At 38.9% G+C, this 26,535-nt stretch overlaps 1 protein-coding gene across 1 annotated transcript in view; it reads right to left on the bottom strand.

Annotated features, from left to right (window-relative positions):
* Positions 1-26,535, bottom strand: part of si:ch211-186j3.6 (neural-cadherin) — a 416,158-nt gene that overhangs the window by 26,631 nt on the left and 362,992 nt on the right. The window contains exons 34-35 of the mRNA XM_051944931.1: positions 19,532-19,712; positions 8,305-8,549 (exon numbers count right to left, since the gene is read on the bottom strand). Of these exons, the coding sequence (XP_051800891.1) occupies positions 8,305-8,549; positions 19,532-19,712 (426 nt within the window). The remainder of the gene's footprint in view (positions 1-8,304; positions 8,550-19,531; positions 19,713-26,535) is intronic.

Here is a 26,535-nt window from a genome sequence, read left to right as displayed (position 1 = left end):
GTTTGGGCCCTGAGCTTGCTGCTGTGCTGTTGGACCACTGCTGTTCGGAGCACTTAAGACTGACTTTATTCTGATAATCTAAGTGGGACTGACTGTGTTTTGCTTCTGGGCACTGAAAGCTTATTGTGAGATTTTGTGTCTGTGTGCGTGCATGTGTGTGTGTGTGTGTATGTGCCTTGATGTTGCTGCCACATTTCTCATGAAAAAAAAGACTGTCCATTTAATATTGAGCAACATCAATAACCACTCTAAAAATATGCTCAGTGTTTTCTTTGGTACACTATTCTACTACAGCGTATAAGTCATACTGACATTGATCTTTAAAGGTATTATAAATCATGACAGCCTTATAAGTATTGTGATTCCAATAAATTCCTCTTGCATGGCTTGGTGAGAGAATTATGAGAGCTATTCAGCAGTATATATTGGAACTAAAACCAAGTTTTTCGACAAAATGGTGCAATTTCAGGCAGTTCAACTACTACATTTAACAGTTCAACTACAATATTAAACAAAGTAAATTAAATACATTACTACTATATTCAATGATCAGCTACAACAAAAAAAAATCACCTGCCCACAATTGTGTACATCCCTACTGTGCTGCACATTTGAAATTCTGAAAATGCTGTCCTTCTGTGATAATAATCAAACTACTTTACAAATTAACACTTTACAAATTACAAAAAAGGGAAACAATTCCACCAGCTGTGATGGAGGTCAGACCTCACCCTGATGACTGCCGCTATGTGACAAATGAGTTAAAAAAAAAGCAGCCTGTCTACCCTACCGAAGTAAATAAAAAAACCTTAGTCTTACGCCCTACATAGGATCAGAACCTCTACATCAGGGGTGTCCAAACTACGGCCCGCGGGCCAACTGCGGACCGCGGTCCATTTTTAATTGGCCCACAAGAAATTTTATAAATAGAATAGAATATGGGGGGAGCGACCGTTGATCAAGGCAGTTGCTCCACCAAAAAGGACAATCACAGAAGAAATTTACCTCAAGTTACTAAACATGGCAGAACCAAAGAAGCGAAAAGTAGAAAGTGAGTGCAGAAAATTTCAGACATGGTGGGAGAGTGAATATTTCTTCAAAGAATTCAAGGGGAAGTCTGTCTGTTTGATCTGCACTGAAACTGTGGCAGTTATGAAAAGTATAATGTACGACGTCATTATGAAACCAAACATCAGGCCTATGCATCCTACATTGGTGCTGAGCGAGAGCAGAAAGTAAAGCAAATGGTAGTTATCCTGCAGGGTCAGCATCAGTATTTTTTTTGTGCTCAAAAAGTCCAGGAAAAGGCTACAATAGCCAGCTACGAGGTCGCCCAACTCATCGCAAGACATGGCAAGCCTTTTTCAGATGGAGACCTCATAAAACACTGCCTCGTTAAAGTCACCGAAATAATGTGCCTGGAGAAAGTGCAGGACTTCAACAACGTCAGCATGTCCAGAAATACAGTTGTGCGACGCATTGAAGACTTGTCAGCCAACATTAAACTGTCTGATAAAGCTTGTGCTTTTGATTTTTACTCCATCACATGCAATGAGAGCACTGATGCCACAGACACCGTACAGCTGCTAATTTTTTTGCAGGGAGTGGACGAGAACTTTGGAGTTACAGAGGAGCTGCTTGATCTTAAGAGTCTAAAAGGCACAACAACGGGTATGGATATTTTTGAAGCTGTGTCAGACTCAGTTGACAAAATGGGACTTAAATGGGACAAGCTGTGTGGAGTTACAATAGACGGAATAAGCGTGCATGTGCAGGTACACATGTGACAAAGCATCAATTCTGTCACTACCCTGCTTTTACACACCACTTTCTTATATGCGTTTTTCTTTTTAACACACAGAGTACACACCGCTGTGCACAGTGCACACACTGCACACGCAAAGTCAGCTGATCTCATCTGATGCAGATTTGCTCCTTGATCAAGTGACATTTGTCCGGATTTTTGGCACGAGTGGCGTCGGATCAGCACCGCAGCTGGACGGCCCGATTTACATACCCAGCGCAGCTGATACTCAAAAGAATAATTTACTAAAATTATATGCACTCCTGTTATTAAGTCCAGTTCAGTCTTTTAATGTTGATAACCGTTTCAAACGAACTTTAATAGATTTGTTGCTCAGCCTAGTAACTTAAATAACAAGCTTGAAATTTACCTGAATTTCCCATTTTCCCCTTTATTATTTTTTCTCTGTACTGTAAATCTTCTAAGAATAAATCTAAGGCTGCTGTTCTGAGAATGAGCTACTAAAACTTTTTCTGAATAAATCAATAAAGATCCATTTATGGAAAGCTGTGATGAAGGCAGTTTTGTCTTTAATTATATTCAAAAATATAACATATTTGACCACTTTTAATTCATTTTTCTAACTTTAAAACACTAAAGTTAGGGCTATATACCTAATTTCTAGTAAGTGGCCCAGCCTCTCCTATATTTTTATGTATGTGGCACTCCGTGAAAAAAGTTTGGACACCCCTGCTCTACATGGACAACACAGTCTGTTCATATAGTTAAAGTGCAGATGCCTGAAGCTTAAAAAGCATTGCAGTAAAACTGTTGCTTTAACCAATTAGATTTGGAGTTGGAGACCTCAGGAACATCCAGCAGGCATAGGGTAGCATCAGCATTTTCACGACTCTGGATGGTGAAAGAGTTAGCCAAAGCTAGCGATTCCTATTTGTTACAATGGATGGAGGACAAGATATTGACTTGGTAGCAGATACACACGTGGACAAAATTGTTGGTACCCCTCAGTTAAAGAAGGAAAAACCCACAATTCTCACCGAAATCACTTGAAACTCACAAAAGTAACAATAAATAAAAATTTATTGAAAATTAAATAATCAAAAACAGCCATTACTTTTGAATTGTTGATTAACATTATTATTTAAAAAAACAAACTAATGAAACAGGCCTGGACAAAAATGATGGTACCTCTATAAAAGATTGAAAACTATTTGACCAGAGTGACATGATAAACTCAGGTGTGTCATTTAATTGACATCACAGGTGTTTCCAAACTCATAATCAGTCAGTCTGCCTATTAAAGGGAGACAAGTAGTCACCCTGCTGTTTGGTGAAAAGGTGTGTACCACACTGAACATGGACAACAGAAAGCGAAGGAGAGAATTGTCCCAGGACATCCGAAAAAAAATTATAGACAAACATCTTAAAGGTAAAGGCTATAAGACCATCTCTAAACAGCTTGAAGTTCCTGTGACAACAGTGGCTCATATTATTCAGAAGTTCAAGACCCACGGGACAGTAGCCAACCTCCCTGGACATGGCCGCAAGAGGAAAATTGATGACAAATTGAAGAGACGGATCGTTGGAATTGTATCCAAAGAGCCCAGAGCAACCTCCAAAGAAATTAAAGGTGAACTCCAAGGCCAAGGTACATCAGTGTCAGATCGCACCATTCGTCGTTGTTTGAGCCAAAGTGGACTTCATGGGAGACGACCAAGGAGGACACCACTGCTGAAAAAAACTCATAAAAAAGCCAGACTGGAATTTGCAAAAATGCATGTTGACAAGCCACAAAGCTTCTGGGAGAATGTCCTTTGGACAGATGAGACCAAACTGGAGCTTTTTGGTAAGGCACATCAACTCTATGTTCATAGACTCAAAAACCAAGCATACGAAGAAAAGAACACTGTCCCTACGGTGAAACATGGAGGAGGCTCAGTAATGTTTTGGGGCTGCTTTGCTGCATCTGGCACAGGGTGTCTTGAAAGTGTGCAAGGTACGATGAAATCTGAAGACTATCAAGGCATTCTGGAGAGAAATGTGCTGCCTAGTGTCAGAAAGCTTGGTCTCAGTCGCAGGTCATGGGTCTTCCAACAGGACAACGATCCAAAACACACAGCCAAAAACACCCAAGAATGGCTGAGAGAAAAGCGTTGGACTATTGTAAAGTGGCCTTCTATGAGCCCAGATCTGAATCCCATTGAACATATGTGGAAGGAGCTGAAACATGCCATTTGGAGAAGACACCCATCAAACCTGAGACAACTGGAGCTGTTTGCTCATGAGGAGTGGGCCAAAATACCTGTTGACAGCTGCAGAACGCTCATTGACAAATACAGAAATCGTTTAATTGCAGTGATTGCCTCAAAAGGTTGTGCAACAAAATATTAAGTTATGGGTACCATCATTTTTGTCCAGCCCTATTTCATTAGTTTGTTTTTTTAAATAATTATGTTAACCAACAATTCAAAAGTGATGGCTGATTTTGATTATTTAATTTTCAATAAATTTTTATTTATTGTTACTTTTGTGAGTTTCAAGTGATTTCAGTGAGAATTGTGGGTTTTTCCTTCTTTAACTGAGGGGTACCAACAATTTTGTCCACGTGTGTATACTTAGAAAACCATTTTCAAGACAGACTTTCCAAGAAAAGCTGGACATTGTGAGGAAAAGATGGTCAACCCCAAAGCTAGCGATTCAGACTTTCTGTATGCCTAGTCAATATTCAAGCTACATGATAAATTCAGGGGGCTAGGCTATTAATTATTAATATTGGCAAGAGTTAGCCAACTGGACTTTGCAGCCGTGCTAACATTTATGAACTAAAAACATTGCTTTGAATTCACAACCACAGATGAGCATCCCGGGGACTGGGAATGACTCTGCTCTGCCAGTCTTCTTGTCCAGTCAATGGAAGAAAAATAGCAACTCCATAACTTCTTTTATGATGCTCGCCACGTTAGCAGGAAGGGACAAAGTGACTATAACTAATATGAATTTCTATTAAAGGTTTCTAAACTAATATGACATCTAAAATTACAAATATAATTAATTCTGAATGTTTCTTGATGATGATTTGTTTTCAAAGTAGTTCTGCATTAAAGTTTCTTGAGGTGAATTGTTTTCAGCTTTCGTGCTAGTAGTTCTTTGAGGTTCCAGTATGGCACTGCTTTGAACTAAATGATAAAATTACCATGTTTAGTGGGTGATATTTACAGTGCCCCCATGTTAGTTGAACTTGTTAACCATGTTCAGTTACAACTATGGCTTATGTGAATGTCATTAGACTTGCAGGAATTTAGTTAATCAGGTATGGGCAACTTAAAAATGTTGATCTGATGATGGAACTAGAGGAAAAGACGCTAACCCTAACCCTCACCAAAGACAGTCAAATCAATTCAGTTAGTAACAAGACAGCACCAAAACGAATGACAATGATTGTTGAGATGTCTCATTCAAACTAAAAATGTCAATTTCATGGTGGTCAGCAATCATCAAACTCCCTAATGTTCATGCTGTCTAATGCTGGAGGATAATGTTGAGAAATTCTGACCACCTTGTGGTGTTTGGGTAGAATCAGGAGATCATTAGTCTCATAAAGCCAGACCTATCCCCACACAGCTGGGTCAATGTTGGAGAATGGTTGGGCTGCACCCATAAAAACCTATCACAACCCTCAGTTGCTGTAAAACAACTCTGCCCACACTGAATACTTTGGTGCCAAAAAAACAAGCACAGTTTGCAGCCTTGAAAAACAGTGTCTGATGAGGACACGTTCTGTTGAAACATTCTTAGAAAACAATTGTTTTTCAATTACAGGTGGGCAATCATGCAAGAATGTCCATGTTTGGCGGCAAAGGTTGTTGTAACTACTATATATTCTTTGTGGAATTTTACAAACATTCACCAAAAGAACCATGCTGACCTGTCAAATAGTATCTTCTAAATCTTTGTCAAAAGTTGCTATTTTCAGTAGGCTACTGCTCAGATGTTGTTGTTTCCCATAGTGAAGGGGATTTTCAAAATAGAAACACAAAGATAGCAGAAGGGGAGAAAATGCTTGGTGAAATCTGGGGCCAGATCACTAAACTCAAAGCTTGAAGCACCAGGCACGATGAATAGCTTTACTCAATTTAATGGGAAACCATGTAATACCAGAACATACCAGACAAGACAATAAGATCAAAAGGAATGAACTAATATGAATCCTTTTTCAGTAAAGAATTTGATCTTCACCAATCATAGCATTCAAAAAAGAAACATTTTCCTTGAGAGCTCCTGTCCTTTTGTTCTTGCTGCTCAAACATTTGGAGTCTGCACAAGCAATATTTGTTGAAGGCATTAAAAAAGTCTCTCTTGCTGCTACTTAAATTTCAGAGTGAGGAATGCTTGACCGATCGAGCGCGGAATGCTCTACCGATTGAAATTACTACCAAAGCCCCGAGAGCATTGATCTCAATTTCTGCAGGTTTGGGTAAACAGCACCTTATACGCCTACAAATCAAGTAATTAACACTTAAAACAGAACTGAGCCTCAGCAGGATCAAGCTTGGATGTCGTATTTAAAATGAGCCTGAAGCAAAAATTGAAGGGAATATTGTGGAATGGAGGTGAAAAGAAGAGAAAGGAGAAACAATCATTTGAACTGTGTCTGACTGGTCTCAGGGCATGAGGAAGGTGCCCTCTGAATCGCCAATGAAACAAGTAGACATGGCCAGCAGTAGTGTGACACTGACACCATCCTTCTCAGCACTATGCATCTCCTGCTTTGCCTTCTCTCACCATGCCGTGTGCTACCTCCGCTTTGTAATCTGCTCAGCTCCCTCTTGTTTTCTTTTGGTATTGTGCAGCATCCTCTTTTATTCTGCACTCCTCTGATCTATTTTCTTTTCTTGTTCTGTGCTCTGTCTCATACTGCTCTTTACTGTTGTGTTGTATTGTCCTCAATTAAACAAGGGGGTACATGTCATTGTTCTGACAATTCTCTGTGAACAACTGTGCCCGAGGCGCTGTCTCAGCAGCAGATCCTTTAGGAATAGGAATACAAAGCTAAAGGTACAGGTAGATGAATATTCAACAAGCAAAAACAGACAGACAGGAAGAAAGAAAAATGTGGATTTTAACTGCAGAAAACCAGACACCAGTCTGTTCCAGGCCGTCCGCCCACAGGCAAGAGGAAGTGCTGGTATATTACTAACGCAGTTAGTAAGCTCTAGTCATAACCTACGATTCCTGCAGAGACTTTCTGACCTTTTGGTAAAGAAAGCAAAAGTAAGAACTGCTGTATCTTCAGTAAGTCTTCAGTACGACTTTAAGCTGTATAATACTGTGTATTGTCAAAGGTACCTGCAAATGACAGTCATGAAGTTGATATAGAAAGGCTTTTACAGAGTTCCAAACAGCCAACATTAGCTGTTTTTATGCATATAGTCATTACATAAGGATTCAGGAGTTACTTCCTACTCCATACTTCAGATGTCTGACATTGGGAAAGATAACTATCAGGACTGGAGTAACAACTCAATGCATTAAACTTCCCCCTGAAACCAAATTCATTTCAGCACACCACTTACATTTCACACACACACACAAAAAGCTGTGTGCTGGAATGGGAAATCTAGATAAAGATGAGGAGCATAAGCTAATAGGAGCATCTTGCAGTAATTATTACATCCACTTCAACATGGTGTATCTTGTCAGGCCCCTGTTAGTTCGAGTGTGGTAACATTGTCCCTAGGGTCTCACTATACCCACAATTCTGTACAACAAGACTCCAGGGGTGAACTAAGGCTCTAATTATCAAAGAAGCATCTATAGCATAATTAGAAACATCTGGTATATGACTATCTCACTGTGTGTGAGTGCAGCAAAGAAACAGGGAGAGCTTCAATTGTTTTCATGTGTCAGTTTCAGATCTTTGCTGTACCTAATTTTCATGTTTGTCATTTTTTGGTTATCAGTTTTTCAAATAGAAATTCCAGCTTTTGTCACAGTTGGTAATTGCATATCAAGCAGATGATCTTTATGGCACCTTTGTCAGAGACATTGCCTACAGCAATAGCTTTGCTAAAATATGCAGTTTGTTATGACAGTTAAAGGAATTCCAGGAGATTATGTTCTGAGTTTACTTTCTATCAGACTTAAAGACAAATGTTAGGGATTTTTTTTTTTAAATCAGTATTTGCTTGTATTTTCTGAGAGGTTACATCTTTAGTATGCGAAAAGGGAGTATCTGGGCTCCTGGGATGTCTCATGTTACCTGTTTGAATTTATTGAGGTTCCATTTATTATGTTTTTTTTCTTCTTCAGTAAGTTTTGGTAGTGTGAGTGGTTGATTGTCTTGCTGCACCTACACAATGGGATTGTTCATAGAAGGCAATAACAGCAAATATGCAATCACAAAAACATAAGAGACTGTGTGTTCTTATCATCCTTTCCAAATTCCTCGGCTTGAGATGGTACCTGTTATTGAGGAAATCGTCCTAATGAACAAACAAATGTATGTAGGTTGTGTAACATGCAGTCGATGTAATAGCTACCCAGTAAGGCCATGAAGCAGATGCAGATGGCAAAGAGGGAGCTGAAGCTCAGGCCCACGTCCTCCCTGTAAATTGCCAGTGTCGTCTCACAGTGTCGTCCTCTGTAGCCTTCCGGGCAGTGGCAGGTGAATTTAGAGGGTGATTGGGCCACACAAGTACCACGGTGACAAGGCCTGGTAGCACAGAGGGTGTAGACACAGGACTTTCTGGTCCCGTTCACACGGATCATGTGACCGGGAGGACATCTGCAAAGAAGCAAGTTGGATAGGAAAATGAAAAACAAGAGGATTTTAACTTATGTGTAGATTATGCAGCGGACATATCAACCGACTTGATAAGGTGAATGTGTAATAACTGTTCTGAGGAAAGGCTAATTTTATGTAAAGGAAATAAAACAAGAGAAACAGTTGGAATTAAATAAATCCCATTGAAAGCATAAAATTTAAAAAAAAAAAAAAATCAAAGTAGCATGATGATCATGTCCAAATGTAACAGAATGAAACTGGTGATTTTTTTTTTTGTAAAAATCTACTCGGATATGACTGAAAAGAATCCTGATTAAAAACAAAAAACAAAAAATGTATCCATCAAATTCAATTATTAAAAACACACTTCAACACATCTGACAGAATACATTTGGCTCTTTACTACCTTAGGACTTATGTTTATTGCCTTTTGCACCAATGTAAAATGGGCAACTTCTCCTTTAATCAATGATCCTATGCAGATGTACACTTCAATAGAGAATGGACTGCAGGAGATGAAAATGCTGACTGTGGCACTGGCAGTAACGAGGATGATTTTATGCAGACAGGGTCATATTTTCTGCCTCACTTCAGAAAGCACCACTATAATTAAAAGCTCATTTGGGTGTAACAGCTCAAACAGACATTTTATGAGGCCATTAATTCAGTATCCCATTCAGTGTCTATGGAACAGCTCCAGACTGTACATTTTGATGACATCAGAGATGAGTCTTGCCTCTGGTCTCAGGAGATATGCTCATGCTTATAAATATTGACTTAACTTTACTATCAAACAGCAACATTAAATTCAAAATGGTGCTGTAATTTATCTTACAATTGCTCCTCTTCTGTCACAAAACAAATCCAGATGGGCCAGTAAAGGGTTAACTTACTGTGTCTTTTCCCAAACTCCGTCTATGAATTATGTCCATGTCCAACTAATCTACTTAGCTATTTACACTCACTGTTTGCATTAGAATCCGTCAGCATTAATTTTCAACACAAAACTTGGGGTCCTGATTTGACAGAAAGCGATTGTTGACTCAATAAAAAGAAAAGAGGAACCTATTTTTTGGCTTTTACACCAGTGCACTCTCTGTTAGTCATTTATTTATGTAACCACACTAATTTAGAAATACTGTTTGTCTTTTTTATATATGAAGATTATGAATTCACGGAACAACATTACCATTTAAATGTTTTACTGGTAGGACTGAAATTACAGTAGTGTATGTGTGTATGTGTGTGTGCATGTGCGTGTGTGTGTGTGTGTGTGTAGTTCTGGAATAAATACAGCTGAGCTCTATGCTCTGCTGTTTCTGCTCTAAATCCAGCAGCGAAAAAAGCCTCTCTGCTGTAACATTAGTACCATGGAAAGCCACTGTTATCCAAAAGCTTTTTGGGGTGCAGCACTCTTAAAATGAAAAAGACTTTCGACTGGGTTATTCTTTTCTGTCAAAAACTTGGTGGATGTTTTCCAGAGCGCTACAGTGTGAGTCGTTCAGCTCGTCTCAGTTGTTTGTGCAAATGTTACGCACTATATGATTGGATATGAAGCATTCATAAAATATGCTAATTCTGTCTTGCAAAACTTTTAAAACTTTTTTAACTGATTTTTTTTTTTTTATATGAACATCAAGATTACTCAAATGGTTTAGTATTGTTGTAGTTATGTACTTAGAACTAAGACATTGCCATTCACATAATGTTATTTCCTAACATTACATAAAACGATTGGCTTTCATGAACCTATGCAGAATTGTAGAAGAGGAGACTCAGTATGTACACGAACCAATGCTACTGTCCACTAAATCACTGGTCGCATTTTGTAAATTTGTGATGTTGGAGGTGGGGGGGTCTCCTTACTTTTAGTTTATAGATTATGACCACTGGTGGGGATTTACAGCAATACTTAAATAACTATGCTACAGTACAATATCTCATGTTCATAAACATGTTCTTGAGGCGCACTAATGTCCTGTTTCTGCGGGGTAATCAGCTATCTGCAATATCTCATTATAGGGAGTCAACCACCATACAGTTATTGTGTTTATGTTCATTCATTCAAACTGAGCATTGACTGTAGGCATGCAGCAGCTCCATAATGCACAAGTAGAATTTTCACCTTCATACATACACACGCACATAGGCACGCATACACGCATGCACACATGCACGCACACACACACACACATGCATGCATGCATGCACGCACACACGCACGTACACACGTGTGTGCACATTACAGCTGTGTTTTGATCCCTGTGAAAGATATATAGGTGTTTAGTATTCCAGTAAGTGTTCCACAAGCTACTTGCTAATTTTGCCTGTCTGCTGCAATATGCTAGCCAGGGAGTGTACAGGTTGACTTGTCTCAATTTCTTCACTAAAAAACAGCTGTCTGTTGCTGCAGGAAAAGTGGGCGAATTAACAAAATACACCCAAACGTATGCCACCGCAGCAGCAACGAAAGGCGACGCAGTTGTCCTCTGTGGATTATAGTCAGAGCAGCAGTTGTAGGGCACAACTTCCCTCTGGACTTCAACTTGCTTTGATAAACCCACAGAGGATCAAAGATGACTTTATGCAAGATGGTTTTAAAAAATTCTGTGAAAATACTTATTTTGCAAGATTATCTCAAGGTCGGGTCGTCTTTACATTTCACTCAGTTCTGCTTTTCTTAGTTCTTAGTTTACCTGATTTTTGCCTTTTTATATCTTATTTTGTACATTATATTTCTAAATTTATACTTTTTTTTTTTTTAAATCTCAGAACCTTCTAAGTGTTTATTTAATGTCTCCTGTTGCACGATGAGAGAGTAATGTAATTTCGATTCTTGGTATGTCATGTAAATATTGAAGAATTGACAATAAAGCTGACTTTGACTTTAATGGTTATAACCCAATTGTACATGGTTATTTTGAGGTGCATTTTTGAGTTGCGTTTGGGGCTTTGGGAGTGAGGATACTACCTCATCAGCATAGCTGGTGGTGACCATATGAATGAGTGAAAAGCCAGTCCATATGGTCAGCACCATAGCCAAACATTCACCCAGGTTCCACACTCCCCAGAATTCACTGCCAGCTACTGGTCCCACGGGACATCCTCAGAGGTCCTATGTCCATTCCCCTCTAGGTCAGTGGAGTTTTAGCAGCATAAAGGGGACCAACACAATATTTGGCAGGTGGTCATAATATTATACCTGATCAGTATATATGGTAGTATTATACTTTCTGTGTTTGGTTACACGCGATTTACACTTCTTACCATATTTTTTTATGTTAATTGTATGTTTGTACTGTATGTGAAATGTATCAATATAATGTACTATCAATACTTCATTTTCTTTTTCACAAAATGGTAAATCTAGCAGCATTGATTATAGCAGTCGTATAGACACATCTCTCTTATGCTCTGTATTGGTACTTTTAGATTCCATTATCATTTTTTATGGCAGCATTTCAACATGATCCACATGAGAGTCGACAGACAAAATAATTCAGGCCATTCCAGTCCAGAACAAAGACCCAAAGTCAGTTTATTTTTGCCTTAAGAATGACTACAAAGTGGAATGGACTTGCCCGAAACAACCAAAGTCAGTATTATCTGAACATTTTCACTGTTTAGAGTTACTGTGCTTGTTGGAAATGCCAGCTATCTTGATAATATACAGAAAAACACCATCGTAATTGTTAAAAAGGCATTTTAAAAGATAATTAGCAGCAGGAGGGTTTATTATGCCATAGTTAAAGCTCAGCACTCAGAACCCATTATGCCAGTTGGAGTCTGTGTAGGTGTTGAATACAGGACACCTGTCAGTCAACTAGACAACACTGCTTCTGTTTTCTGCACGTTCTCTTATCGTCACCTGTAATTAGCCATGACTGGAAACAGCGCTGTGACAAATGCCCCATAACAACCTAGATGAGAATGTATGCTCTCAAAGTAATTAGTGACAGGTGTGGTGCGGTGAGAGTTTCTGAAGCCTGATTGCTTTTGTTTTGAACACTTTTCACTCCTTGTTAAAGAACAGTCTAGTTAAAAAAGATCTTCATCTCAATTTTATGCTGTCACACACCTCATGTTTTCTATTGCTCTTCCTGAGAATACGCTTTGGTTAAACCGTTGAAGGGAAAAATAGCAAGAAATTGTAAATTGCTGCTGATTATGCTGCAGATCAGTCAGGGTCCCTCCGATGAATAATAATGAAGTTCTACACAGTAAACAGTGCTTTTGTAAACTGAAAGTCCACATTATATTTTATCTGCTGCATCCTTTGTCATCTGATTACTTTTGTACCATAAATTGAACCAACATTAGGCCCACACCTGTTATTTACTGTTGCAATATGCCTACCAACTGTCACATACTAGTACATTCAAGGAATACAATGAAGCCCTTCTCAGACATTGGATACAGAAGTGATAGCATTCTGTCATTCAGACACAGGTCACGTTTCCATTAATGTTTCTCAAGGCTTCATTCAGACATACACATAACAGTCACGTAGATAGCCATTATATGTGCACAATATTGGCCATTTATGCAAGATTAGACAATAAACCAAGTGATGTATAATGCGTTATAATGCGATACCAAACGAAAACCTAAATCCAAACCAACTGTATCTTATCAAACTGACCAAACTATTATAAGTCTTGTTTATTTATGATTTTATAACGGTACAATTTCTGACAATCTGCAATAATATTCTACCTGCCATTTTGTTAAGAGTAAATAGAAATATTCTGAGAGTTATGCAGCTTCAATCAGATTCAGCACCTCGAAGTCTGTGGCCATAGTATTGAGCTAAAAACCAGTGGATAGCTTCCGCCGCCTCGGATGAGAAGCTTAAGTGGTTCTTGTTCACACCTGGCAAAATGGAGTGTGAGATAGAAGACTGAATGGAGTATGAGACTGGGGCAGCATCAGCAGCAATGCAGGCATGTTGAATAGTGAACTGAGTCAAAAGGTAAAACTTTCGATATACCAGTCTATTAGTCTGACTCTCCGGATGAAGGCTGCAGGGTTTGGAAATCTGATTAGGATGCATCCTTGGTGCTTCCTTAGAGGTTTTCTATGCATGCCCAACTAACAGGAATTTCTGGGTAGGCCAGAAGGTGGTGGAGAGATTACATATCTCATCTGACAGTGAATGCCTTGGGATCCCACAGGAGGAGCTGGAAACATTGTTGGGGACATGGATGTCTGAACCGGCAGCTTTCGCTTGGAAATAAAGCATTTTGGAAGTACAATGATTATCGACTAGTTAAGTGGATATGCAAGTTATCACTATTTATTCCACTCCTTACATGGCAAAAAAATGACACCTCCTTCCAAGCTTTTAATATTGCTTCTAGTACAGGCCCATTCAAATGACCCTAGTATGTAGAGAAACTAAAAGAAAATGAATTGTTCTAATTGTTTTTATTATTATTATTATTATTATCATGACTGAGTTTATTTGAGCTTAAAGTAGTTAAATAATTAAAGTAATTATCTGACTGACTGTTGCCCTTGAGTAAGTTTCAAACATTCACTGTTAACATTTACTACTCTTTAATCATCTTTCAAGGTCAAGTGTTTAAAAGAGGACAAGATGAACAAACAAGCGGATTGAGAATGGAGAAGTTGAATGTGCGTGTGTGTGTGTGTACTTGTTTCTGCTATACCGGTGGGGACTTTGACCTGACTATTTGCTATAAAGGTGGGGACTTGTCTTACGGTGGGGACCTAAAATGAGGTCCCCACGGGTGGCAACACCGTTTTCTTGGCCATATTGTTGTTAATAAAAAATGTAAAAGTGCAAAAACGTTTGTTTAGGGTTAGGCATTGATTTGGTGATGGTTAAGGTTAGGGTTAGGGTAAGGGTTAGGAGTTAGATATGAATGGGAGTCAATGGTAAGTCCCCACCGGTATAGAAAAACAAACGTGTGTGTATGTGTGTGTGTGTGTGTGTGTGTGTGTGTGTGTGTGTGTGTGTGTGTGTGTGTGTGTGTGTGTGTGTGTGTGTGTGAAGGTGTGTAGCAAAGTTGAACAGGAGTGAGCAAGATGAGAGCCGTACAAACCAGGAAACGGAGGCATAGAGGGGCAGAGTGTGAGAATGAGAGCCATTGTTAAAAAGAGAAAAAAAAATAAATTGGTGGATGGATGATGTGGGTGAGTGGATCAGAGAAGTGGAAAAAAGTGAAAGGCAAGATTAAAAGCTAGGAGACACAGACTGAATAGAGGCCGATGTTTCCAATGGCAGAAAAAAATTGCTGAGATTAGTGAATGTGGCTAAGAGCACTCGATATTTGATTCGGTCTGTGCCACAGGAGAGGGTTGTTAGCTTGCTGTGGCTTTTCATTGGATGACATTTCCATTTCCCAATGACAAACAAACTAACCCTTATACAGAAAGTAATACAGTAGTGCAAGTGAAATGCTGATCAAGCAAAAGTGTGAATCCCTTCAGAGTCAGGGGGCTGAAATAATTTATTTTCACCACCAACGTTTTGTGACTGAGCAGGTGGGGTCTACTGCCTTATTCTTCATCTTTCATGGGGAGCATGGCTGTTGCCAAACAGCGATCTTGAGTGTAGGGCTGCAACTATCGCTGAATCAATTAGCTGTCTAACGCATTACGGCACCAAAAGCGGAAGTGAGCGCGATGCAACAGAAACAACTGTCCAAGTGGAGTGCAGAACATGGATGGACATCTGCCCTGTATTGTGCATACATAACATAATATTATTTCTGTTGCATAGCACACTCATTTCCACTTTTGATGCCGTAACTAGCTTAGACAATTAACTGATTCATCGATAGTTGCAGCCAACAGTCAAAACTGGTCATTTTAGCCAGTGACCAATATAAAAAGCCATCAACTTATACATTAGAAGCATAGCCAGATATGAATGTATATATTTGTATACATGCAACTTAAAATTGATTTGGTAAAAGTTCAGTACTAATTTTGTGTCAGCGGAAGTGCACTGTGAATAAGTTATTGTGATTTTATTGTATGGCACCTGGGTAGATTTCTGAGCTTCCCTGCCTCTACTTTACCTCAAGGCCTCTTAGATCATCAGACCAACTGCTGTTAACTGTTCCACAATCAAGTCTAGTGGGCAAGAGAGATGCAGCTTCTACAATAGCAGTTTTAAAGCTTTGGAAAAGCCATCTCCTTTCAATCAAATGTCAAATGTTACTTCTTTACTGGTATTTTCAAGAAAAACCTGAAGAAGGACATGTTTTCAGTAGCTTTTGGCTGTTCTTAATGGTCTTAATATTTCATATTTATCTTTATTTTATTGAAGTTTTACACTGTCTTTATGTTTGCACATAATTTCTTGTTGCCTGTATAAAAACAACTTCAGTTGACCAAAGTATCGTAGATGTTTTCAAACATTTTATATACTTACATAACTAGAATGTATATTGTGCATTGGTTGATTAATTGTACAAGATTTTCCACACATCTGTCATGTAAAGGTGCCTACTGAGATATTGGAGAAATATTCAAGTGGCTGTGTAGTCACACAGGAAAAAATGGCCCTCTCAACTAGAAAAAAAAAATATTTCAGAGACCTTTTATCTTGAAATAAGTCAAAAAATCTGCCAATAGAACAAGGGAAAAATGGCTTGGTACGATTTCTTCAAATAAGATATATTTAGAATATTGAGATCTTAAAATTATCTGGGAAAACTTACTTTAAGCTCTATTTTACCAGGATTGTCAAGCTTAGGTGTCTTAAAATAAGCCATACATGCTAAAAAAAACCAAAACAAAACAGTTTTTCACTCAAAAATAGATTTTCGCTTTCATGTAACCTCCTCATTTGAGATGTATTAACCCTCCTGTTGTCTTCATTTACGGGCACCAAAAAATATTGTTTCCTTATCTGAAAAAAAATCCAAAAATTCTGCAAAAAATTCTCCAAATGTATAAAAATTTACAAACTCTTGGGGAAGAAAATTTCTTAAAACTTTAATTATGAAAACATCCCCAAATTTCGCAAGAAATAAAAATACAAAAAATTCTAAAAAATTGTAAATATTTTCAAAAAATTAATAAAAATCTTCCAAAAATTCCTAAAAAATTCTAAAGTGATTCCATATATATCAGTAAATGTTCTAATATTTTTTAAGAACATCCACATAAAAAATCAATCAAAATCTAGCGAAATTCGCTGGATTTTGGTTGATTTTTACGTGAATGTTCTTAAAGAAATTTTTTTTTAACATTTCTTTTTCCCACCAAAAAAATGTTCACAAATTTCCCAAAAAATTTGAAAATGTGGAAGTTTTCACAGTGAAAATATCTATATTTTCCACATTTTTAAACTTTAAAACGGGTCAATTTGACCCGCAGGACGACACAAGGGTTAAAACAAGATAATCTCAAGATTGTTTGACTTAAGATATTTAAGATGCATTGTCTTAAAACAGGTCCCTCCATCTGCTGAAATGTCACTTGTTAAGTAAATTTGTCTTAAATCAAGTGGGATGAGACATTTTGTCTAAAAATAAGACAAATACACTTGGTAAGATTTGGAGTTTTTGCAGTGTAAGGTGTGGTCTAGAGACTGGATTGAATTTGAGACAGCTGCACATTACCTCTCCTTTGTCAGGTTGGCTTAGGAGTAGCAACTCAGTGCTGATCTGCTGATCTCAGTTCACATGACACCCTGTGTCTGACTAACAGCTAAATGCGTTTACTTGCTCATTGGTATTTCAAAGAAAGGACATCACTTTAAAAATAAAATAACATGAACACATCATTTTTGATGACCTTTAACCAGTTTGGAGCTTGGGATTTTCTGGCAGCCTGTGATTATTATTTAGGAAACAAGCACCAGAATAAAAACAAAGGAATTCCACTTAAGTATGCACATTAACATCTAAACAAGCCTTTTTCTATGGGCGTGCAAAAGTATGCATTGACTTCTCAGTTGAAATTTGAATAATAAATATGCTGTCATTTAATTGTGAGTGGGGAGTGAACATCCTTGCTAAGTGCACTGATTATTCTGGTCTAACCATCTTATGACAGTTGAAATAGTGCAGGTCTGCTGAGTCGCGTCAGTCTTTGCAGCTGCGTGTAGGTCCCTATAACCACAGCCAGAGAACTTTAGTAGTGTGCAAATACTGTTACATGGATATTCAATAAGTTGAATACTGGCAGCAACACAGCCGCCACAGCTGCAGACACCAAAGCAAAATTAGGAGTGAATACTTAAATAACCAGCAGCAAAATCATTATAACTTCCAAAGTTAGGCTAACTGTCTCATTTTGTGCATCTGCTGCCACCAGCTCACTCCTGCTGTCCAAAGGTGGATTTGGAGTTCCATGTTGATGTTTGTTTTTGTCGCTCTTCATGTCCACAAAGTAAACGATTATGGAAATTCAACCAATGCAGAGGCCATAGAGCAAATTTGAATGCTAATTGGCTGAAAGTTTGGCTCAAACCAGAACGGATAAAAGGTCCCTTCGATATGACTATTTGAGACTGCTTTTACACCAGGATTTGGTTTCCCTCCATTAGGGCTTCTGTCTTTTTCATGGCAGAGGCAAATGCAAAAGGACCAACAAAAGCACAAACATGAACAAGAACAGGATGCATCACCGGTTGCTCCACATATTTTCCCCCAAGTGGCAGCAGATAGCAACAGCAGGTAGACATATGCCTGAAAAACATGCTGCGGCCTCGACTCACACCCACCATTTGACCTGCAACTTTACCAAGTACCAGATGACCTTTGTTAAATAAAATAACCTAAGCAATTGTGTCTATATAAATACATAACAAGTTCAAAAAGACCCACCTTTACTGTCACCACAAGTCTAAGGTTTTAAAAGTCTAAAGTCAAAAACGTTGGGAATTTAGTCAGTTTGTGATTGCTGTCAATATTTTATCCACAGACATTGTCTTAACACTTTGGGAATGGAAATTACCACAGTCAGATTCCTCTGAGCTGGCAATGTAATCAGTAATCACCTGAAACATGTTTACATAGGTTACTGTAGCAATTTAAAATTGTATCTCTATAACGATGACACACTTGGAAAAGTGACCAAATAAAGAACGATCAAAGTTGATGCAGCAGGAGTTGAGATATCTTGACTCTAACAGGTGAAGCTTTAAGTCACTCAATCCTACAATTGACATAATGCAAATCCCTGGCATAATTTAGTTACACCTGATGGATGACAACAGCTTTCACCCTCCCAACACTCACAGCTTTTATTGCAGGCCTAGAGTGGTTGCCCCATAGTCTACGAAGATATTTTACAACTACTTTCAGAGTTTGAGAGTTGAGCAAGTCAAGTGATCCCTTGTTTTTTTGTTTTTTTTAATGAAGCCATATGGCAGGCATGAATGAGACATGGTAAAATAATTAATCTGGTTATAAGAGACATTTTTAATGTTTCATTTTATTTTGCTCCAGTCAGACTCAATTTAGATTTCTGTGTGCTATGCTGAAAATGTTACAGAAAAATTACTAGGTTTAAAAGAGTAAATCTTTTGTTTTATTGTCAATGCAGTTGTGACTTTACTATTGGTTTCTATCACACTGGAATTTTTATTCTAGTCTTGGTCTGCAAGTGAATGATTTTTTTGACTGCAACATCAAATTCCTTACACACATACATGCAAATGTTTGTTTTTTCATGAAGTGGTTGCAATATAATTTTTTACAGATATTTCAGCAGGTTTACAACAAATCTCAGTTCAGTGATGCTTTTGCTTCTGCGACTTTAATTTAATCTTAAGTGGGTCAGGGCTATGTTATTTTAAACCACATCTATGTGGCTATGAACAAAAATAGTATCAATGTCAGAAGCTAAAAAGTGCCTGAAAAGGAAGCAATTTGGTTTAAATGCACGTGTCTTCATGCCCTCGACTCAAAATGATAAGCGTGTGTGTGAATCATCCAAGTGTGAATGTGCTCAACTGTGCAGTTGCATTTAGTGTGTGTACATTTGTGTGTATGTACCTGCATTCGTGCACTCTCCACAAATCAACACAGGTAAAGGGAGGGCTACACTGGTTTCTTTTGCAGGAGTCGGAGGAGCATCCAACAGAGAGGCCTTGTATGCTGACCTGGGAAACTCCATCTCGTGGCTGGCTATCCAGTGGCAAGTAGCGACCATTGAGGCGTAAATCTCTCATACAGCCTGTGGGGGGGAAAAAACAGTAAACTAGAGTTCAGTGGAATAAGAAATGGTATTGCATGTGCAGACATTAAATTAAGTTTTACTTCATAAACCACATGATCTTGATAGATTACTGGTTCTTCTTCTAACAGTATAAATCTACCTATTCTGTCAAATTACACACTGTCCAAGATTCTGCAAAGAAAGAGTCTGTTTGGGAACATTTCAGAGCAGTGCAGGAAAAGTTCTGTGTACATGTTGGATATTGCATAGCATGCTCAATGAAAAACTGTGTCACTGGTGCACTCACCTGGCCCTAAACCTAGCCAACGGGAGACAACATATAAAAAATCCTGTTTGCAAAAGGCTGCACATTGTTGGATTGCTCAACAATGCAAAGCTGCTTATGCTTGGAACAATTCCTTATGGATCTGGTACTGACTCGTAGTGGAAAGATACTCCGAGTATATTACACTATAGAGCTTTTGTAAGTTTGGCAACTGTTTCTATCATTTATCAAAACAAAACTTATTGGAACATTGCATCTTCATGTCAGTACTATGGTATCTGTTAACACAGAACAACTACTGACTAACCACATACTTGTGCCCTTCAGGAATTCAAGCACACTCTTATTGAAAAGACTACAGGTCAGAATGTAAAGATGGAAAGAATTGCTTTCTCTAGGCAAAGGAACAAATCTTAGTTCAGAGTTCACATGAATCCAGTAAGATGGGTATAAAAAATAACCTCAACACAACTAACTTTTAGCTGTTAAATGAGACTGAAGTTATTAGACTTGCACAGTTTATTAGTTTGTTGCTGCTTAATGGCTATGTCAGCAGTGACAAACAGAAACACAACAAAAGTAAAGAAAGTATGAATGATCCAAGATTTGAAGAAAAATATGAAAGGGGAAAAGGAAACTATTGAGGTCTAATTGACACTAATGAACCACAGCATTAAAACCGCCTGCCTCATATTGTGTAGATCCCCATCGTGGTGCCAAAACAGCTCTGATCCAACAAGGCCAGGACAGACCTCTGAAAGTGTATTGTGGTATCAGGCACTAAGACATTAGCAGCAGATCATTTAAATGCTGTAAAATATGGGATGGTCTCAATGTATTGTACTTGTTTCTTCAGCATGTCTCACAGAATCGGAATGATTTGGAGTGAATTTGGAGCCCACGTTGTTGCTTTGATCTTTGTCATGTTTCTCAAACCATTCCTGAATAATATTTGCAATGTCATTGCGAGCATTATCCAACTAAAGTGGGCCAAAGCCATCAGGAAGATTGTTGCTATGAAGGGGTGTACATAGTCTACAACAGGGTTTAGGTAGGTAGTATCTGTCAAAGTAACATCCGCATGAAAGCTAGGACTCTAGGTTTTGAAGCAAAAGATTGTCCACTGTTAGTATGTGCCAGATTTACTATAATTATCAGTCCCACTGCCTTCTTTCATCTCCCTTTCCCTTTGTCCTGTAGACAATAATCATGCCTGGGACATAAGAGACTACGATACTGTCGAGTTGTGTGGATCTGTCCAAGACACTTTACAGACAGGGCTGTGTATTATCACAGGACTTTTTTTCCAACACAATACACAGAAACTAGTGGACAATGGAAGGATTTTTGCTCAGTCTGACAAAAAGTAGCTTGGGTTAGAATCACACTCTCTACCTTTAAAATTTACAGCAGTTTGTGCTACACTAGCTCCTCTGTAGGGTCAAATCATACAGGCCAGCCTTCACTACCATAGCACATCAGTAAGCCTTGGACACTCATGGCTGTTGCTGGTTCACTGGCTGCTTGGTAGTTACTAATCACTGCACACTACACAAGACTAACAATTTTGGAAATGCTGTGACAAAAGTCATCTAGCTATCACACTTTGGCCCTTGCCAAAGTCTCTTAGATCCATACGCTGCCCATTTGTTCTGCTTCCAATGCATCTACCTCAAGAAATGAGTGTTCACTCGCCACTTCAAACCTCCACCCCTAAACAGGTGGATAAGCCATGTTATTCACTTTACCTGTCAGTGGTTTGAATGCTGTGGCTAACTGGTCAATATCATATGGGATATATGGGAGATATGGGAGTTGAAACACACCTTGTGGCGTGGATTACTGACTACCTGACCAACAGACCTCAGTACGTGAGGCTGGGGGACAGCAAGTTCGACACTGTGGCCAGCAGCACAGGAGCACCGCAGGGAACTGTACTCTCTCCGGTCCTGTTCACCCTGTACACGTCCGACTTTCAGTCCAACACGGAGCTCTGCCAAGTGCAGAAGTTCGCAGATGACACAGCCATCGTAGGGTGTATCAGGAGTGGACAGGAGGATGAGTACAGGAAACTGATCCAGGACTTCGTCACATGGTGTGACTCCAACCACCTGCTACTCAACACCACCAAGACCAGAGAGATGTTGGTGGACTTTAGGAGACCCAGGCCGCCTCCAGAACTGGTCATGATCAAAGGGGACTGTGTGGAGGTGGTCCACACCTACAAATACCTGGGAGTGCAGCTGGATGACAAACTGGACTGGACTGCCAACACTGATGCTCTGTGTAGAAAGGGACAGAGCCGCATGTACTTCCTCAGAAGGCTGGCATCCTTCAACATCTGCAAGAAGCTGCTACAGATCTTTTATCAGTCTGTAGTAGCGAGCGTCCTCATGTACGCAGTAGTGTGCTGGGGAAGCAGCTTGAAAAAGAAGGATGCTGCACGCCTTGAAAAACTGGTGAGGAAGGCTGGCTCTGTTGTTGGCACAGAGCTGGACAGTCTAACATCAGTGGCAGAGCGACGGACACTGAACAGGCTCCAGTCCATCATAGACAATCCAAGTCATCCTCTGCACAGCAGCATCTCCAGACAGAGGAGCAGAATTAGTGACAGACTACTGTCATTGTCCTGCTCCACAGACAGACTGAAGAAATCGTTCCTCCCCCATGCCATCCGGCTCTTCAACACCAACCGAGGAGGGCGATAAAATGGACAAAATAAAACAAAAAACTCCGGACTCACTACACACTAACACCACGCACACACACGCACCTTACCACACACACACACTCACATCTACATGCTGGACTAAAGTGTGAAAAGACAGACTGCTACAGACTGGAACACACGGTCATTTTGCACAACGGCACTACTGCACTGTTGAACTGCCAGATGTTTAGATGTTTATATTTTTATTATAGTCTTATTTGTAACTTGCTTGCCCTCATGTTCTCTGCCTTTCATGCTGCTGGAACTGTGAATTTATCTTTGGAGATTAATAAAGTATCTATCTATCTATCTATCTATCTATCTATCTATCTATCTATCTATCTATCTATCTATCTATCTATCTATCTATCTATCTATCATATTTAAGATACAATTAAAATTTTCATAATTCCTTATTAGACAGTTTTGTTTAACTGTTATATTCAGACACTGTGAGTCAAAGGCTGTGCCAGACTCATGTTGTCATGGAACGAGCCTGCTGTGTTAGTGTAGAGGCAGAAAATGCCGGTGAACATGTGAGTGGCCAAGTTGACTGTCTGACAAAGGTGATAATCTTTGGTTCATTTATGCATGCATATTTCTCTGAGTACTTTATACCCACATTGGTGTGCTCCACTTTGGTTTGAAAGTACAACAAAACAGTAAGGCATTTTTGTTTTGTTTTTCCTTTCAGTGATAGGCTGTCAGGGCGAGCAAGGCCTTCTCTCCTGGCCTAAAGCCTGACAGAATAACTGATTTATGTTTTCATATTTTCCCATTAATATTTTTACATTATTTTCAATAGTATATTCTCTTCACTTAGCTCTACATTTATGTCAGCATCTTCTCGTGCTCTGATTGGATGGTCAGAGAGTTAGCCAAAGGCAACCCCAAGGCTAGCAAGTCACCGGGAGGGAAGAAGGTTGGCTGTGTCCGAAATCGCATACTAACGTACTACATACTACATTCTCAATGAGTATATACTGTATACTACGTACTATAAGTATGATTAGAATGCCGACCGTTCACACTGTAGTATACTACTACGTTTCCCATAATGCATTTCAAACCTCCGACGACAAAAACCGGAAGTACGGCTATCAAATATCTCGGCTGAATGCCGGCTTCAGGTCGACTTTACGCTAACAAACAGTCGCATAATTAATGTGGCAATTTCAAGCTGGCACTCCTCATGCAGTTATTAGCCAGATTATGCGAATCGTTTCAATTGTAGCTGCAGGCTACTGGAGGTAGCTGCTACTTGTTCTGTATGCAAAGCGAGCTGCTATAACTAGCTGCTAGCATTCAGTAGCACGTTGTGAGGCGTCTGACAAATTTAAAACATTGGTCAGAAAACGCCTATTTCTCAAATCTGTGGGGTGATTAGAATGACTACTTAACCACATAAAATAAAATAAAAATCGCCCCGGTCCGGCCACATATCCCGCGGAGGCTTGCATTTTGGTGGATAGCTCGCAAAGCATTATGGGGCGGTTGAGTATGACTAGTGTGGTCACTGCGCATACTTAAACATTTTCCGGAAATAGTATACATCCAGGTATTTCTCGCGTACTCAGTCTTTTCATACTATCTAATGTGAACGCACTACATACTTATTTTGACGTCACACTTAGTATGAGTAGTACGTTAGTATGCGATTTCGGACACAGCCGTTGTTTGTCACTTTCAGCTCAGTATACATACACTAATAGTCAAAAATTTGGACACTCCCTCAAATTCAATGGTTTTTATTGAATTATTTTCTACATTGTAGATTAATACTGAAGACATCAAAACTATTAAATAATACACATGGAATTATGCTGTAAACAAAAAAACTGTTAATCTTCAGTATTAATCTACAATGTAGAAAATAATACAAATCAATGAAAAGCACTGACAGAGAAGGTGTGTCCAAACTTTTAATGGGCAGTGTGTATATATAGTAAAACAATTTAAATAATTAATTTTATTAATTAGAGGCTTTGTAATTAATCATGATTGATCACATTTTTGTCAAATAGTAATATCTGACACAACAAGCAAAGTTTTTCTATTCAAATAAATTTTGGTTGAAAACTGAATCGATGAATAGACATATACGTGAAATTAAACCAAAACTTATCTGTGCATTTTTCATCTGTCTACTACATTCACATATTACTGCAAACCAAAGTGCAATTATAACTATGACATTCAAAATTTTAAGATTTTTTATAAACTCAAGCATTTTGAAATGTCTTTAAAAGTGGTCTATGGTGGGATGGCTACACCATTTGCCTGTACAAGGACTGTCATAGCTAACGTTAGCGCTGGTGTTTGCAGCAACATGTTTAGCATTGAGGCGATACCATCAGCTTGAAGTGCTGCAGTGACAAGAAAACTCTTTGTTGCACAATTTGCATGACACTGCATTCCTATCTGTTATTTGCTGAGTTGGTATATTAGTAAATATTTAACTTTGTGGAAGCAGACATTCATAAAAGTAAATGCAAACGCATGAGCAAGCACACAGTCCACACACATTCAGTTACACTTTCCCTGCCTTCATCTATCAATTCTACCTCTTTTGAAGAGAAATGATTTTAAAATCCATTTAATAAACTCATGCATTGTCTTTTATTGCCTGAGGCACAGCTGTCTTCATCTGTTACTGTCTAACTCTAGGGAGTTCTCTGTCTGTCTTTCACTTCATGCTTACATCTTGTGGTTCTGACCTCTTCCTCTCTTAATTATCATACAAGATCTTTCTTTTTTCTAGTTACAGTGTATCTTTATTGAGACTTCATGTCTGTCGGAATCTTCAGGCTATATCATTTTAATATATCAAACCCAATAAAAAGCATTGAGGAGATTGAGTAACAGTGTAAAACCTGAAATGAAACAAATTATAGAAGATACATGGTCAAACAAACCAACCCCATACACACATAGTTACAATCGAGATATGCAGACAATTCAATTTAAACTCATTGAGACAGAAAGTAAATGGCTTGTGTTCATAAATTTGAAATGACCGAAAGTTACAAAAAAATACATCTTCACTGCGTTTCACAGAGAGGTGGTTGGAGTATAGAAACTACAAACAGATCGTCCAAACTCAGTACAGATTAGAGGACTGAGTGAAATCTCTTTATTTTCAGACGGCTTAAACTTTATGAGAAACTGCCATTCGGTCTGCAATTGTGCCCTTTGAGTGGATATATTCAAAACACAGATTGTGGAGTTGGCATTGTTCCACGTAGCAGTTTTTTTGAGGAAACAAAGTTTAGCATTTTGGGAAATGAGCTTATTCAGCTTCTTTTCAATAATTAGATAAAGATGTTAGCGCACTAGCGATGAAGCTAATGATAGAAGACAGTTTGCTTAGCTTAGCACAAAGACTGGAAATGGGAAAAGTTGCCTAGCTCTGTATTAAAAGACAAGAATATATAAAAGAAGGTAGTGGAGTTAATGGGGATTTTGTGCCAGACCACTTCAGAAGTAGCAACTTCCTGGAGAAGCTGTAGGGTTCCTGCTACCTCCTGTTTTGAACTTGATAGACAGATAGACAGCCATCTACTTTGTAACTTAGCAGGAAAGTGAACAAACAAGATTCACAAAGCATCAGATCAGAAATTCCTCTCTGTGCTGTTATAGAACAAATTAACTTTGGCTGGGCTGGTAAGTTTGAAGCTGCTGCACCACACCGAGGTCAAGGTTCCAGGCTGTCCAGTCACTGGACAGCAACCCCACACTGGCCCCCTTGTTAACCCTAATTACAAGTTCATCAGGGCTCTGTGAAGGCCACGGAGAGTGCATCGCCTAAGTGAAGGTGGTGAAGAGTAAAAGGCTGTAAGTGTTTT

The sequence above is a fragment of the Acanthochromis polyacanthus genome, chromosome 2, assembly GCF_021347895.1.
Source record: "Acanthochromis polyacanthus isolate Apoly-LR-REF ecotype Palm Island chromosome 2, KAUST_Apoly_ChrSc, whole genome shotgun sequence".
Taxonomy (NCBI): domain Eukaryota; kingdom Metazoa; phylum Chordata; class Actinopteri; family Pomacentridae; genus Acanthochromis; species Acanthochromis polyacanthus.
The sequence above is the reverse complement of the archived record's forward strand: the minus strand, read 5'-3'. Positions and strand labels throughout refer to the sequence as shown.